Source organism: Anguilla rostrata, chromosome 14, assembly GCF_018555375.3.
Source record: "Anguilla rostrata isolate EN2019 chromosome 14, ASM1855537v3, whole genome shotgun sequence".
Classification (NCBI taxonomy): Eukaryota; Metazoa; Chordata; class Actinopteri; order Anguilliformes; family Anguillidae; genus Anguilla; species Anguilla rostrata.
Window position 1 is genome coordinate 28,883,804 of NC_057946.1, and position 16,093 is coordinate 28,899,896.

Consider the following 16,093-nt stretch of genomic DNA (forward strand, 5'->3'; position numbering starts at 1 on the left):
CAAAGATTAAATGTAGATTCCATGTATGTCTCTACAGGCTCATTTTAATTATTTAAATATTCCATGAAGCAGCTGGGCTCAAAATTACAAGAATTTTTTTTTTTTTTTTAGTTTTCTTTTTCTTTATTAAAAATGTCATTTCAAACCTCATGGATGTCTGTAAAACATTACAATGAAAATGAAAATCAATGAACATAAACCCCCTGACGTTGATGGTGGGAAAAAGAAAATGCAGACTTAATCCCACTCCCTATTCAAACACCCACACCCCCCCTCTCCTCCCCACATACTCTGCGATAAGCCCCCCATCCCTACCTCAATATTAACCCCAAAACAATATTACAAGAGGAACAGGAAACTGGAAGAGGGTGAAAAAAGCTGGCTTTTCTGGTTTGTCCAATTGATTACATGGGAAAACCAGTGTCAACTCCAAGGGTCTACTCTGCACTGGAGAGGGAAAGAAGGAGGAAAGGAAAAAAAAAAAAAAAAAAAAAAAGGAAGGATGCTATAACTAGCAAGTAACCACTGCACCATGGCTTGGCTTTTTTTTTTTTCTTTTTAACAACCTTAAACAGGAAGAAAAGGAAAATGTAAATATAAACGGATTTCTTTTTTCCTTAAGTTTATTTTTTTCTTTAAAGTCTACATAAGACAGCGTGCAGAATTATTCATCTTTATTGTTACTGGTCTTGATGGAGATGATACACGGGACTTGAAGAGATTGCCACTAGTTTTCCGATGCAAAGTCTGTCCAGGAGAAATGCTCGTGTTAGACATGGCAAGAGGACAGGAAAAGGCTTGGGCAGAACAAGGAGACAAAAAATTCATTTAAAAAACAAAAAACAAAACAAAAAAACCCAACAAAGCATCTTTGCTCCCAAGGATTAGAAGATAATTAAAAATGGGGGGAAATGGGAAAGAACGTGGTGGAAATGTCCTTTTCTGGGAGCTTAATCATCCTCGCCGTCATCCTGAAACAGAGAGAAACCTCGTTACCGTCTTGGCACCGCACTTAGTTTCACAGTCACATGCAGGAGGACAGGTGGCCGGCTTCATCAGTGCCCACAATGCTCACCTCCCCTTCCTCCCCATCATCATCCTCTTCATCCTCCTCTCCGTCGTCCTCATCCCCCTCTTCGTCGATGTCCTCGAGACCTTCCTCCTCTTCGTCGTCGTCATCGTCGTCCTCGCCCTCTCCTTCTTCGTCTTCCATGTCTGGGACCTGGGGAAGAATGGGAGGTGTTAAGGAACAGTCAAAGCAAAGACAGCTGGTCACTGAAAACAAGAGCAGTATCATATCAGACAGAAGCAGAATATTCCAATCACCACTGCTTTTATAGATTTTTACCATAAAGCAATGATTATAGCCACACAATTTGTCCATTTAAAAAATGAGCTTGCTGTAATACAAGTGTCTATTCACTAAGGATTCAGATGTAAATTGGTGCATTTTCTAGAGGTGTAGCGGTGTACAAAAATCTCAGTTCGGTATGTAGCTCGGTTGACTTCACAGGTGGGTACATGTATATATTGGCTATGAAAATGTTAACAGAGGCTAAGTGCCTGTAGTTTGTTGGGGGAAGAAAAGGTTCGCTTGCAAATAAGTCTCTTTCTTTCTTAAATATGAACATAGGAAGGTAATACAAAAAAAAATGCATTGTCAATATTGCTGCAACAGTAGTTTGCGTAAAACATATGCAGATTTGCATGTGTGTGAAACCCGCACCCTAAAACTGTTGGCAGATCCGCTGCGATAAACTCCAGGGGCGTTTGTTACGGCTCTGGCTCGGGCTGAATCTGCAGCGAAGCTACTGGAATGTCATTGGGGGGGGGGCTCGCCCTCCAGACTGTTGTCTACTCACTCCAACAGACAGGCACAACTCAGGCGACTCAGGTGCGAGTTACCATTTTCAATGCGTCGGCAGCAACTAGGAGTGTCAACATCGGCTAAAAATGACATTTGAACATTCCTTCAAAGAGGGGAAAAAACCCCCCACATACGCTTTAACATATTCAAATATTTAAATTTTAAATGTCAAACTGCATGTCAGAATTTATACAACTCTCGGGCTGTGTTAATTGCCTGTTATGCCCACAAGACAGCCAACCAATACAAAGAGAGACATAACTAGCGAAGTAAGAACGCATGGCAAAAAGATGAAAATGCGAGGCCATTTTAGCTCACCTAAAATAAATGTTAACGTGGAAAAAGGTAAACTTAACTGGTTAAGCATTTTATGCCAATGTCAGGTCTGCCGGTTCTTTGCCAAAAACACCAGACAGTCCACTTGTGAAGGGGCCAGTGCCTATCTCTCATATTCCCAGTGGAGGAAAAGACACATTCCAATCACACCAAGAAACCAGGGAGGAAATGGAAGTGCCTCATCCATTCAGTAACAACATAGCAACTACCCAAATGACCCAACGACTTTGTTTTCAACAGTAGAGATACTAAAACACATTTATTTCTGGTTCAGCACAACCCAAATTGAAAGGAAGACCATGGCAATAATTTTTTTCTCTATCAAATACAAATGTGCATTTTTGTGCTCGAAAGTTTTTAAAAAATAAATAAATAAAACTATTCGAAAAGCATTCGAACCATTGTTTGCCACTCCCAGCAGTAACACACCTGGGGACTGGAGTTCTGGCTTCTAATTTGAAATTGCCATACAGACAACTAACATCTGGTCCTTCGCAAATGTTAAGTCATCTGGGGAAACTCAGTTTTGAATTAAAGTTCAGTGCAGAAAAAAAAAAGAAAAAAAAAGTTCTGCACATGCATTACAACAAGACAGTAATTGCTAGGTTTGCATTACATACCGAAACGAAAGTCTCGTACTAAACAGTTTGGTACAAAACAAGTACTGTTACACCCCTAGTATTTTCCCCATCACTTGTTTCCTTACCAGGTAGTACTGTAGGGGATTGGGGTGGGGGGCGGAGCCTTACCAGGTAGTACTGAGGATTGGGTGGGGTGGAGCCTCCAGGTAGTACTGAAAGGGATGGGGTGGGGGAGCCTTACCAGGTAGTACTGTAGGGGATTGGGGAGGTGGGCGGAGCCTTACCAGGTAGTACTGAAAGGGACTGGGGTGGGGGGGAGCCTTACCAGGTAGTACCTGTAGGGGACTGGGGTGGGGGCGGAGCCTTACCAGGTAGTACTGTAGGGGATTGGGGAGGTGGGCGGAGCCTTACCAGGCAGTACTGAAGGATTGGGGTGGAGGCGAAGCCTTACCAGGTAGTATTGTAGGACTGGGGTGGGGGGCGGAGCCTTACCAGGTAGTACTGTAGGGGACTGGGGTGGGGGGCGGAGCCTTACCAGGTAGTACTGTAGGGGATTGGGGTGGGGGGCGGACCCTTACCAGGTAGTACTGTAGGGGATTGGGCCAGATGTCGTCCTTTATGACCTCTCCCAGCTCGTCGGCTCCGGCGTCGGAATGATCGGTGAACCAGGTGAAGAAGCTCTCAGGCTCTTCGTGTTGCCTCTTCTTCCCCGCCTTGTTCTGCGTCTGACCGGCACGCTTCGTCAGGTCCTGGGGGCACGGGACCAGATTTTTAAAATTTAAATAATGCAGCAAGTGTGTGTGTGTGTGGGGAGGGGCAGATTCACAAAGGAGAATTAAGGAGTTTGGAGTATACATTTTACTGTGAAACTCCCCCTCCCATGCAAAGTACACCTGCGCAATATCATCTTCATGACATCCGCACTCTTTTAAGGCAGTATTAAGTTAGCATTAATGAATGTCCTACACAAAGCAGGTCTTGCAAATCAGACCACACAGACCGTTCTACCTGTGCATAAACAAAGGTAGCCGCAACACGAACCGACAAAACCACCAGGACAACACCCACCTTTCCTGCTTTCCATTTGATCTCTGTGGACTTGGAAGAAGGATCCCCGCTTTCATTCAGGTGGAACTCTTTGGATAAAACTTTGTTTTCAAAGTATGGGTTTTCGTCAAAGTACTAAAAAAAGAAGATGCAAAGAATCCCAGGTGAGCCAAAAAAATGTTATGACGAAACCAATCAACCCCAAGAGCAGAATGCATTGTTCAGTGCAAGATGTTCACTGAGGAGTGCTGCTACTTACGAAATCTATTCTGTAACCCGACTTGATGTCTTCAAACTCTGTCACCTCGACTCTGGTCAAGTAATGAAGAGCTTCCTCGTCTTCCTCACCGAGAAGAGCAGAGACTGGGGAGAGAAGGCAGAAGTCAGCAGTGCTAGAGTCTTATGGCCAGCAACAGTTACTTTTTCATTGGTCAATCATCAAAAAACAAAGCAGTCTTGCACCGCGGTACGGTGAAGGCTGCGAGACAGTTTGCAAAAAAAATCTGCTGCGCATCACATCAGATTTCTACCGTCTCGCAATACCCCAGTCACACAAGGGAGTCTCTGTCCAACTGTACAGCATACCTGTACTTATAAAAACCATAACTCTGTGTGCTACCCTACAGAATTAACACACAGCAAAAATCACCGCCAAGGACAGGCACTATAACGCAGTATGAAGAGTAGATACAGAGACCATTAAACACTGAGCATTGCTTAAGAGTAAAGCACACGTGCACAGACGGACACAAACACACAATCGTTTCGGGAAGACTCACCCTGTGGGTGATTGACGAACGTCGTGACCCAGAAATTGGGGATTTTGGCGATCAGTTCTGACCGCTTCTGGAAGAAGGGCTGGCGTAGCTTGTTGTATTTCTGTTCTACTTTCAAAATCTCCTCGCTGGCCTGTTCGTTCAATCTGCAGAGGTGGACAGGAGTCGCGGAGAAATCCATTCACATTTTGCCATTTGATGGACCAAGAACAACATTAACAGACCATTTATTCATTTCAAAACAATGTATAACTCTGGTTAAGTTAATAGCAACATACATACTTGCATACAACAACCTACTTGCGAACATTGTGCATGCACTTGCATTACACAAGATCTGAAAAGCTAATAATTCATATAACCGTTTTTTTAAATACAACACAATAAACCAAGAGAAATTGGCCGTGTGTTCCTGTAAATCGTGAAAAGCGTCATTTACCTGTCAATTTCGTTCTGTACTTCGTCGATGTGTTCGATGGCTTCCTGTTGCTCTTTTTCTAAAATTGGGATGGAAATTGGAGGGAAATTAGTTTCTTGTGTCAGTTTCAATTAATCGGAAATTGTGCAGGAAAACATATGCTTGACTTCACAAATGGACAATATATACATATACATACCGTGAAAAACAAGAACACGACCAGTAAGAAAAGTTTATACAACCACAAAATTCCTAATTGGACGTCGCGCTACGTTATAACTTGTTCCCTATACTGGACCGATTACTTTTGGGAACATTAAGTGGGATACAAATCAGAACATTTCCGATGCTCACCTTGAAAAGTTATCTAACACCGTTAAGTTACCTACGAAGCTAATTCATTGCAGTTGGCTGAGGAGGTAAATACGCACGTAGGCAAAGATGAATACTGACAGAATTTTGATACCTTCACGGTAGCAGCGAGCCGATGGGTCATAATTGGTCAATTAAAAGCGCACATACCATGTTCTGCGCCAAATTAAAGCGTAACAGACTGAACTCAGTCAAGTTGTCTAACCTAGCTAATATAACCCACGGTGCTCTGATGCAGCTTCCTGCTGCCGCTCGGGGCCGCGTGGTTTGAATGAGGGAGGCCCTGGGCATGCTGGGCTCTGCGATTCTACTCACTACGCGTCTACCGGCAGGGTCAATCCCGCCGGCCGCTCGTCTGCGACCTTAAAACACAATGCGCGGTTCAAAGAGTTCGCTGTCGAACCTATTAACACGCTCACACAAGATCTCAGAGGGGAGCCGGTGGTGTGTAAAGTTATTTATTCCTGTATGGTTTTCAAATGCATAATGGTGGCGGAGCCGCACGACAATGCTCGCCGTGCTGGGCCTCGCTCTGAGCGGCAATACATCTACATAAGGGAAATGTTTGCGTCCCCCACGCATTCGGCCACAGAGTGTATTTTGGGGGGACAACATAATAAACTGTAGCTCTAGTCTAGAAAATACTAAACAGGAGAGAACGTTCCAGCTCCGAACATGCGTCTGACACAATGAATCTTGAGCAGGAAACATGGCCTCCACTAGCCGCTGTCTGATTCCCAGTCACACGCAACATTCAGCACTATCGGCCACGACCGTACTCTCCCACATCTACAACCACTTGCGATTCCACGGCAAAACTACAGCTGATCAACCAGCCCGACAATTTCAAGGTGAATCGCATATAAAACAAAAACGATATAAACAAGTGAAAATGGCGGTGCTGCGAAGGCCGCCATTCCTTACCGGAGGTCTCGTCCGCTCCGTCATGGTTTGAGTTCAGCTCCTTTCGACTCACTTTCGCCGCCGAGGCCGACATGGTTTTGTCGCAGACTGTGAATTTGTAGCTTCAGAATATGTATTTTCCTCTCCTTAGGTCTCTCCGCGAGGAGAAAACGTGTTTCTACCTTAGCTGTAGAAGTGCGAATAAAACGTGTGTCGTGCTTCTCCACAATATAAACGCGAGAGACGGCTCAACACACACACTCACTTCCAACCACCACCACAGAGCTCGAGCTCACTCACGCGCTCCCTTTTCCTGATGCACGCGCCTCGCGAATGAAAATCGAACGGACAACTCCGCCTCCGGGAGGACGATTTACAAACCGCGGCTCGCTCCCGCTGGTGACACCTCATTGGCCTTCCTCAGGTAAAGGGGCGGTAGGGCCCAACAAAAAGGGGTGGGTTTTCATAATCCAACACCCAAGTAACGTTAAATTATGGAAACAAGGCCGCGTTTCTTTTCTCTTCACACACAAAGTTACTCGCATTTGATTGGTCCAAAATTCAAGCAGGGAACAATTATGCCAATCATAGACTAGTGCGCCACGTATTCGATGTGTGAAACAACTGGCCCAAACAAAGCTTTTGAACTCGCGCGTACCACTGCGTCTTGCCTGCTGGATTTAATGCGCGCTCGCCTTTATGCGTGTGCACGTTCGTCTTCGTCTCATGAAGAGGACGTCACATGTTAATTCCTCCCTCTACTTTTTTCGTCTGAAATTTAAATGTCCTACGGTCTCCACCCTCCCTGCACTGTGCTTCGGAAAATGGTGCATTGTTGTTCAGTGCCGTAGCTTCATTTTCAATGACTAATAAGATGGACAGCTCAGTTATATAACTAAGCTTGTTGTTTCGTTTGAAACGGTTTCCAATGCATTTTTAAATACTGGGTTATGGCGTCTATCACCGCGTTCTCAAGCGTCACGGTGGGGTTTCTTTAGCTACCTAGCTAGCCAGAAATCTCGCGTCTATACTTATCATAGGGCATTAGCTACGAAAAAGTGGTGCCCTGGCTTCTGACCAACCCATTTATTTCCAGATTTTGAAGTATTGTTAAGTTGATGGATTGAAATTGACTAACGTATAGCACGAAAAGGGGGATGAAGGAGGATGGACATTTGCAACCAAACCATTGATGCGTTTAAATTTCATCTCTTAAATGGGACTTGTCTGCAAACTTTTTTTTTAAGTCACCATGTTTCAGATCATGATCACACACGAGAGAGAGAGAGAAACTACATTTTTTGCTGTTTTCTCTGTAAAGCATCTTTGTGACAAATATGTCTCTGTAAAATAAACAAATAAAATGGATTTGAATACTGTTTACAATGTGGGCATCTGATCCATTGTACTAAAAAAAAAAAAAACTCTAGAAAGCCAGAGCTATATAGAGATATAAGTAACCAAATCAGTGCCATCATAGAGATGCATGCCCCAAGACCTGCAAAACAAAGGAAACATTGATTGAGGTGTCATCTGAAAAGGTGGAGTTTCAGTACAATATGCAGTCTTGGAATGCACCTTAAGTCTTTAAGAGCACTGGAATTCTGGCCAGACTAGCTGATTTGGTCCAAACAGATGGCTTTGAACATTTCTGAACTTGATAACATGTTGCAATATATTCAATTTCAGTAAAGCATTTTCACTGAGCTCTGGATTACAGGTATTATGGGCTGAAGTACTGGAAGTAGTGAACAAAAAAACAAGGAAACGTGTGGGTTGCTGGGTGTCTCATCCCAGTAAGGCACTGTAATGCATGAATGGTATAAAATGTGGGGCATACCAGTGCTGACTCTGACCAGCAGTCCCACAGGGAGATTTACAGTGGGCTCTAGCTTTGCCCGATGAGGGGAGGGGTTCAGCCCAAAGGTTTGAGGAGCATGATGCTGATGTCACGTTTTAATGCCATTCTGTATTTTGGGGGAGCCATTTTCAAACTGGCAATCTAACTTGACGACTGAAAGAGGGGGTCCAACTGGGAGGGGGTTAAGGAGGGGAACGTGGGCCGGTTGGCGGCCGCACGTGGTTCGTTTGTAGCCCAGCCGTAAGGATAGGTTCACAGTTGTGTTTAGCGAGCCGCCTTGCAACTAGGCCACGGAGGATCCACACAAGACTGGCAAAAACCGCCCCTAGGCTTTTCCACCACACTGACCACTGCAGCTAATGGTCCAGCATGTGCCGCCTCACTGCGTCTTTCTAAACCTGGAGTCTCTCCTGAAAGGACTGCAGCTGAGTGTTAAGGCTCTGACGGCCTCTACAGGCCACACCCCACCTTGTACCTGGACCCGGTGAGGCAGGCTGTTGGCTGAGATCACCTCCAATCTGCTTAGCATAACGGGAGATCTGTCACATTCTAAAGCAAAGGAACCTCCGCATATACATATATGCGCATGACTTAACAGGCTCTTTTACCCAGAAAGCCTTGCAGTATAGCTCATTCACTCAGATCAATGTATTCACACAATCAGTATATATGGCAGATCAGGGGTCAAGTGTATCTCTGATCAGGTCAGGAACAAATGTGAAATTCTGTGACATAACTGAAACATTTTTATAGAACATCATAGAACATTATGGACATTAGTCAGTATATGAACTGAATTTAAAATAATTTCTGAATAGACTGAGTAACCTCTAGAGCCTTTCGGTAGTATTTAAACAACATAACAGTATTTAAATAAGTAAATAAAAATATAAATATCATCTTGACTCAACTGAAAATGTATCATGGATTTACTAGTATTGCCTATATTGCATGTAAAGCAGAACATTCTCAGTCTCCCTCTTGCACCTACTGTGGAACTCAACATATTTCTACAAGAACAGAAATACATTTGGCAAGGGAAAATCAGTAACACATTTGAAAATTTTTATTAATTCAAAAATGTATAGAGATATTGCATAAACCATAAATACTGAAGGACAGTAATATTTCATGAATAAATAAATACAGCAACTTGTTCAATAGCAGCTCATTCTGTCTGAACTGAAACCGATACAGTCATATTGGATAAACTCAGGGACAGAGAGACCCTATAAACCACCACACACTTTATCTCCCTGCTCTAGGCTCAAAACACAGGGCAACAGACTTTAAACAGACTGATCTACCGAGACCGATCTAGTTTTCCAGAGAAACAGAATTATTGCTTAAGGTTAACGTCCCCTATAGCCAATATTGCACAGCACATATCTATCCACTTTTTAAGCTATGTGGGGACACAATATTAATTAAATTTAAAACAATAAGGTAATAGTCCACAATACAGTATGCCAAGTTTTGGGGGGGAAAAAACCATTTTAATGGTAGATCTAACCTTACAAAAATGGAAGCTCTAAAAAAAAGTTTAAAACGATTTCATTGAAAGGACTTGCTGATATGCATATCGAAAGAAAACCCTGTTCCACAAAATTAAAGGGACAGATTTTCATTAAAAACAGAGCACAGCAGAGCTGAGATCGATCCAGAACAAGACTCAATCGCTATGGCATTACTGCGCACTCAAAGCCCCTCACAGCTGGGCACAAGGTTCCTGAAATGAACCGCTTTCTTTTTTTCCTTTTTCAAAGGCAGATTTTTGATTCTTCAGGATTACCCCGTTGTGATTGTAGGCCCATCCCGATGATAATGCGCCCTCCTCTAATTTTGGGAGCTAGGCGTCACAATCTGCGCAGTCACTGGTCTGGATGCTGGAGCTGTGGCTGGTGCTGAGGAGTCCTTGTTGTGCAATGGCCAGGAGGGCGGGGGGTGGGGGGGCTGTGACTAATCACAAGACACCGTGCAGGAATACCCATCTACGGCTGGCAGTGTAGTCAGTATAGTAGTCAGAAGTAGACTCTGGTCTGTCGATGTGAACTGGGTTTTGTTTGCCTGAGATGATATCACAGCAATATGTTGTGGGAGAGCCAGACTGATAAAACTCACATTTAGTTTTTCCTGCAGACTGCACCAATCCCACAAACCAGAAATGAGTTCACAAATGACAGCACATCTTAAAAAAGGGAGTAGGGTTTTGACTGAGTTGAGGTACAAGTTAACGGACTCCCGGGGAAAAGGATTCTGGGAACACTACTGCATGGAATAGCAGAGACAGCTCAACTAACCACAACCATATCATATATAGAATAACTTTTTCCCACTGACACAGGTTAGGGTGTTAATACATTATATTTATAATAACTTTCCCCCCCTTAGAGTCATTCTCTCCGATCTCCCTCCACTCCCTTCTGAAATTCCATTGCCCAGACTCCACTGCTTTGAGGAAGACTGAAGCAATGTGCAAGCTTTATTTATTTTGTGGATAATTCTGTTTCTGGATACCTGGCTGTCAGTTGACCCTGAATGCACTATGTAGACTGGGGAGAACCTTCTGGCCAATCAAACGACACCATCCAACCAAGCAGACGTAAGCCAGACAAAGTCATCTTGCAAACTTGGATGACGGATGCATCTTTCCCCAATCCTCATACAAAAAATGTTACCTGAAAGTCTCATCTACAAACCACCAATCTCATTGGCTGACAGTTTTTAAACTTGATTCCTGGACCCCCCTCAAAGCCAAGGGGCCGAATTCAATCTTCGGCAAGGCCGTGACAGAAGAGTCAGTAAGAGAACAGTCAGAGACTTAAAAAGTGAGGCAGACAGTTAGTGGCACATTCCTTCAATTCCTCACTCTTCCCTCCCCGTGTGTCAGAGATAGGGACTTTCTATCTCTGACCACTTCCCCGTATAAGCAACTGGCCAATCAGTGTGTAAGTTGGTCCGACTGTAGATGTGTAGATTTTCTATGCGGGGCAGAAACACGAAACCAAATTGCCCGGTCAACAGATGGAATGTTTGTGATATAGATCTGGCCAGTCCTGTCCAATGGTCCATAACCATCTCCATTCCCACCCATTAGACACCACTTAGAGTACTGACTACTATTTGAAAAGAAACAAACAGTTCTCAAATATTCATTAAATAATTCTTCTTCCATACACTAATTGTCCATTTTGATGAGTAATATGCTTCATTGAAATTTTCCAAGGATCTGGAGGAGAGTTTTCAAATTTTACCTGCACCCAAAACATGAAAGTGTGTTTAGATGCCGATTTGACCAAGGCCTGGTGGGGAGATATGGGTGGGAGAGTGTGGTCGTTCTGAGGGTACTAGGCATGGTCGTTGGGCTCTCTGAAATACATCTGTTCCCAGGACACGATCCCCCAAACGCAAAAGAAGCTCCAGAGGTTGGCAGGGGCCCCGCGATCGAAGGGGTTCTGGTCCGCCCCACAGTGGCGCAGGTACGAGATTCGCGGGCGGGACATGAACTCCCAAGTGGTGGCATTATGGGAGATCAAGTACAGGTGCGAACCGAGCAGCAGGACCACCACTACCGAGACCACGCCCATAATGGAGGCAGCAGCCAATAGGAGCCCATTGCCACGCAGCCAGAGGTCCCAGGTAGGGGCGGGGCTAAACCCAGACCTGGAGAAAGAAAGGGAGGGAGAGAAGGAGAGAGAGAGGGAGGGAGATAGAGACAAGTGACCTGAAGGTTCCTTAGCACTGTGATTACTTAAAGATGGATTTGTGTGGGGTAGGGAGGGCTATGCTGGCCAAAGTGCTACCACCGACAGAGTTTTGCATTCTTGCAAAAATAGAATTAAATAAATTAAAATTAAACAAATAATTTCGTAACATGCTTCTCTTGGTGGTAGTCTGCACTCACCAGGCTATGAAGAGCCCCCAAATCAGGGCCAGCAGCTGCACCCCCAGGTACAGGACAAACCAGCGGTGGTTCCGCTCTCCCACACAGTTCTCTATCCAGGGGCAGTGGTGGTCATAGCGACGGACGCAGTGCTTACAGGTTTGGCAGTGCTTGGCTCTCATTGGCTGCTGCAGAGGGGGGCGGAGGGAATAGTAAGGAAGTATCTTTAATAAAGAGGGTGTTTTCATATTCATAAGGGTTGGAAAAGGGGGGGGGGGGGTGTTAATCTCACTTAATTTAAGTCTATTCAAGACATACATTTAAATTAAATTCATGAACTGAATAATGCATGTAAAGTGCTACAAAAATGGAGATATTACTGGATGTGTTGCAAGTCACCCTGAGCCTGTTAAATAACACACACACACACATGCACCCACACGTGCGCATGCACACACACACACACACACACACCACCTTACTAAGCAGCAGAACAGGTGACTCCCACCTGGGATTCGAACCCAGGCAGCCCTACCCCCCTGGTACGCTCCCCAGTGCATGCAGGCCCATCTCCCCCCCGGGTCCAGACCCAGTACCTGCAGTAGGCAGAGGCTACACCGCCGCTGCCGGAGGGACTTGGCTGACTGGGAGAGCATGTCCTGGTGCTCCTCCCCAGTGCCCAGGGTCAGCTGCAGGGCACAGGACAGCACACAGTGAGAGAATGGCAGGCAGAGGTGGGTAACCCGGCTTCAAAGAGTAAAAAGACTGACCATGTATTTGCTCCACCACCATGCACTAAACCAGCTGATTACAATAATTAGGTCTCCTATCATGCTGAAGAGTCAGTTGGTTTAGTGCATGGTGGTGGAGCAAATACATGGTCAGTCTTTTTACTCTTTGAAGCCGGGTTACCCACCTCTGATGGCAGGTACTGCACAGACAAGGAAATTCAACTAGCTCTGCCAGCTAGCATGTGGAAACGCCTGACTACTGTTAACACTGAGAAGGAGGGTACATCAAAATCAAATTAGATCAAATTTATTTTTTATAGAATCTTAACAAGTTTCTCATCATCTTTTTAAAATATGAATGAAGAAGCCGGGTTCACACAAGAACACCTGCTTCTTTTCATAGTGCATGGCTAAGCTCACACAGAGTGGAGTCGGAGGAAGACCGTTCATAATCAGCTTTATCTTTAACAAGCATAAGATAGCGATGAAACACAGACCGCTGTCCAACTGAACCCTTCCATACCTTGGGCGACTTTATCACCAATTGCACATCACCCCATAGAGGTACAGTCCAGATTTGATCCGACACTGTGGGGCTAATCCATGCACTACAGTGTGCTGCCATAAGCGAATGAGTCACCTGTCTCTCTCTCCCTCTCTCTCTCTCTCTCTCTTCTCTCTCTCTCTCTCTCTCCTCCCTCTCCCCCCTCCCCCTCCCCCTCCCTCCCTTTATTTCTTCAGGAAAGCCCCAGTTTCTCATTCTCTTCTTACTGACCTTAGCCTCACCATCGTCATCGTCGGCCAGCACGAAGCCGGGGTCCATAAGCGAGACGGCGAAGTAGAGCAGCACCGACAACAGAACCAGCGTCACGAACAGCACCGGCTGCGCCAGCTCGCCCGTCTCCTCCTGCTTCCGCAAGTCTGTCACGACACACAAACACAAGGGGCACCTGCTTGTCCCCCATTAGTTCCCCTTTTAAAAAACAACAACAACTGTGCCCTCGACAGGGTGGAGAATTGTGGTTGTCACACAGAACTTTAATTGCAAGCTTTTCTTGCTGTGCAAGGTAACGGAGTTGGATAGCTATTCGCGAGGTCAGTGGAAAAATAAATTAAAGTAAATATTTGGTAAATTTGTCATCTTTACCAGGGTTGGGGATGAGTTGATAAGTCGAAATTCAATTAATTAATTGCATGTTAAGTGTCCTGCATGGCTTGGACGTTATCTGCACGTCCAGGGCATGTCTCCTGTCTATACTAGCCTCCCGGGGGTGGAACGAGCTTCCCAGCGCAGTCAGAACAGCAGAAACCCTGCCCATATTCCAACAGCTAAGACTTCACCTCTTCAGACTGCACCATGACTTTCCTGATCCCTTCCAGATAACCTTTCATCTTATCTTTCCTGGGATTTCCCCTTGAATGATGATATAGTTACCGCTATGTACAGATAGGGTGTTGTCAAGTGGTATTGTCTTTAGTTGCCATAGAAATCGTTGTTTGTCAGGTCAACATTTCACTCATAGATTATTAATGAGCCTCTGGTGATGTCACCTCTTAGTGATATCACATTTTTTGTATTCCTGAGAGTCACACTGAATGTTCTCCACTTCTGTACGTCGCTCTGGATAAAAGTGTCAGAGAATGCAATGTAACATCTTTACAAAACATTATGGCATTTTCAATTAAGTCATCACATATCATTTAGATTCATAAACTGACTCAACTGAAAATCGACTGAGTCCAACCCTGGCTTTTACACAAATGAATTAACTGAGCAACGGCTCACTGGCTGGCTTGAACTGTCAGATGGCGCCCCTTTGCAGATGATTGCATGAAAGCGAACGGTTGAGTGAATAATGCAATGATAGCTCTTGTATAACACTGTGGGAACAGACAGCACAAAAGAACATTTCTTTAGATTAGGGCAGCCCAACACTGTTCATGAAGATCTACCATCCTGTAGGTTTTCACTCCAACCCTAACAAAGCACACCTCATTCAACAGCTAGAGACTGAGCTGCTAATGAGTAGAATCAGGTGTGCCAATTAGGACTGAAATGAAAACCGACTATATATAAACTTACACACACATATACATTTTATATGTATTATTTTGGTAAGGAGATGGGGAGAAAGCTGAATGCCTTTTCAGAAATTATGCGTTTGGTGTAGTAAATTTTATTTACTAAGCCTCGTAAGGAAGGCAATCCATGCTCTTTTGCTGAATCAACAACCGTTATATTTGTTTCATTTATATTGTTTATGTATTGTCATTATTTATCTTCACTTCAGTATTACTAGTCTATATAGCTGAAAGATATTTATAAGGCTCATTATTACAATTTTATTTATTGGACCCAATCTCCTAACACAATTGTAATGTGCCTAATCTATGTTTTGTGCTAAACTGGATAACAAGGATACCAAATCGTATATAATGCATACACAATGTTTCACTAGAAGGTAGTGACTTGCAGGCCCACTCGGGCTGGGGACCATAAGGTGCATGACACTTTAAAAAAATATTAATCAATCAATCATATAATAACAATAAACAGAAATTGCTGGTAGATACTGTTAGCTATCTATCTGGTTAACGAGCCTAAAGAAGAATGACTTACCCGTGTCGTGAAGGAAGAGTATCAGTGTTGTCACCCATGTCAAGATAACATGTGCGGTCCTCACAAGGAACCCGGACCCGAACACATTCTTAAACATCGTAGCATCCTCACCAATGTGTGCTCTTCAACAGATTATGTACGGTAGCTAACGCTAACGAGCTGGTTACGGTTACATCTCAGCGAACAACTGACATTTAATTTCATTCTGTCATGCACTCCGACGGGCTAGTAAAATGACTCCACTTAAGTCATTTCATTGTGCCTCCTTAGGAAGGGGCGACCAATGCAGAACTAGTACCTCGGTATTTTCAAAGCAAGCACAACCGAGGAACGCCCATCCCAGATCTATGAGATAACTACACAGCTAACAATTAATTTCTCACCCGAGTGATTCACCTCGGTGTGACACGAGTAGGAAGCTTCTAAAATAAAAGCAGCTCAGACCATCGGGATTTTCTGGTCCACTACATTACACAGCGAGCACTAAATAGGCTTGTTTTGTGTTTGTGTTGCTCTCCGCCGTTGGTCAGATAGCCGTGTCTATTGGTCAAGATAAATCACGTGGTGTCGTAATGCACGGGAATTTCAGCGGGATTAGGGTAATGCCACACTGAAACCATGAGGGCGCTATGTGTATTCTATTCTAATGGACCACAGCTGCACTTCTCCCCAAGGCTTTCTTTCAGTTCTGGCTATTA

At 44.4% G+C, this 16,093-nt stretch overlaps 2 protein-coding genes across 4 annotated transcripts; both read right to left on the minus strand.

The window, feature by feature from the left end:
* Positions 1 to 93: 93 nt before the first annotated feature.
* On the minus strand, positions 94 to 6,652 carry setb (SET nuclear proto-oncogene b). The gene is made up of 8 exons (XM_064308778.1): positions 6,322 to 6,652; positions 5,047 to 5,104; positions 4,611 to 4,753; positions 4,091 to 4,194; positions 3,853 to 3,966; positions 3,363 to 3,533; positions 1,076 to 1,222; positions 94 to 971 (listed from the first exon to the last, which is right to left on the minus strand). Exons 1-8 carry the CDS (start codon positions 6,392 to 6,394, stop codon positions 951 to 953), a joined length of 831 nt encoding a protein of 276 aa, XP_064164848.1. The 5' UTR covers positions 6,395 to 6,652; the 3' UTR covers positions 94 to 950.
* A 2,553-nt stretch (positions 6,653 to 9,205) lies between these two features.
* Positions 9,206 to 15,940, minus strand: LOC135239830 (palmitoyltransferase ZDHHC12-B-like). Of its 3 annotated transcripts, none has more exons than XM_064308808.1 (5): positions 15,396 to 15,940; positions 13,551 to 13,696; positions 12,641 to 12,733; positions 12,066 to 12,229; positions 9,206 to 11,824 (listed from the first exon to the last, which is right to left on the minus strand). In XM_064308808.1, exons 1-5 carry the CDS (start codon positions 15,490 to 15,492, stop codon positions 11,509 to 11,511), a joined length of 816 nt encoding a protein of 271 aa, XP_064164878.1. In that variant the 5' UTR covers positions 15,493 to 15,940; the 3' UTR covers positions 9,206 to 11,508. The 3 variants fall into 3 exon arrangements, with proteins under 3 accessions (XP_064164878.1, XP_064164879.1, XP_064164877.1); XM_064308809.1 differs by having other exon boundaries at positions 12,066 to 12,232; positions 13,551 to 13,725; XM_064308807.1 differs by having other exon boundaries at positions 12,066 to 12,232; positions 15,396 to 15,938.
* Between the last annotated feature and the right edge of the window lie 153 nt (positions 15,941 to 16,093).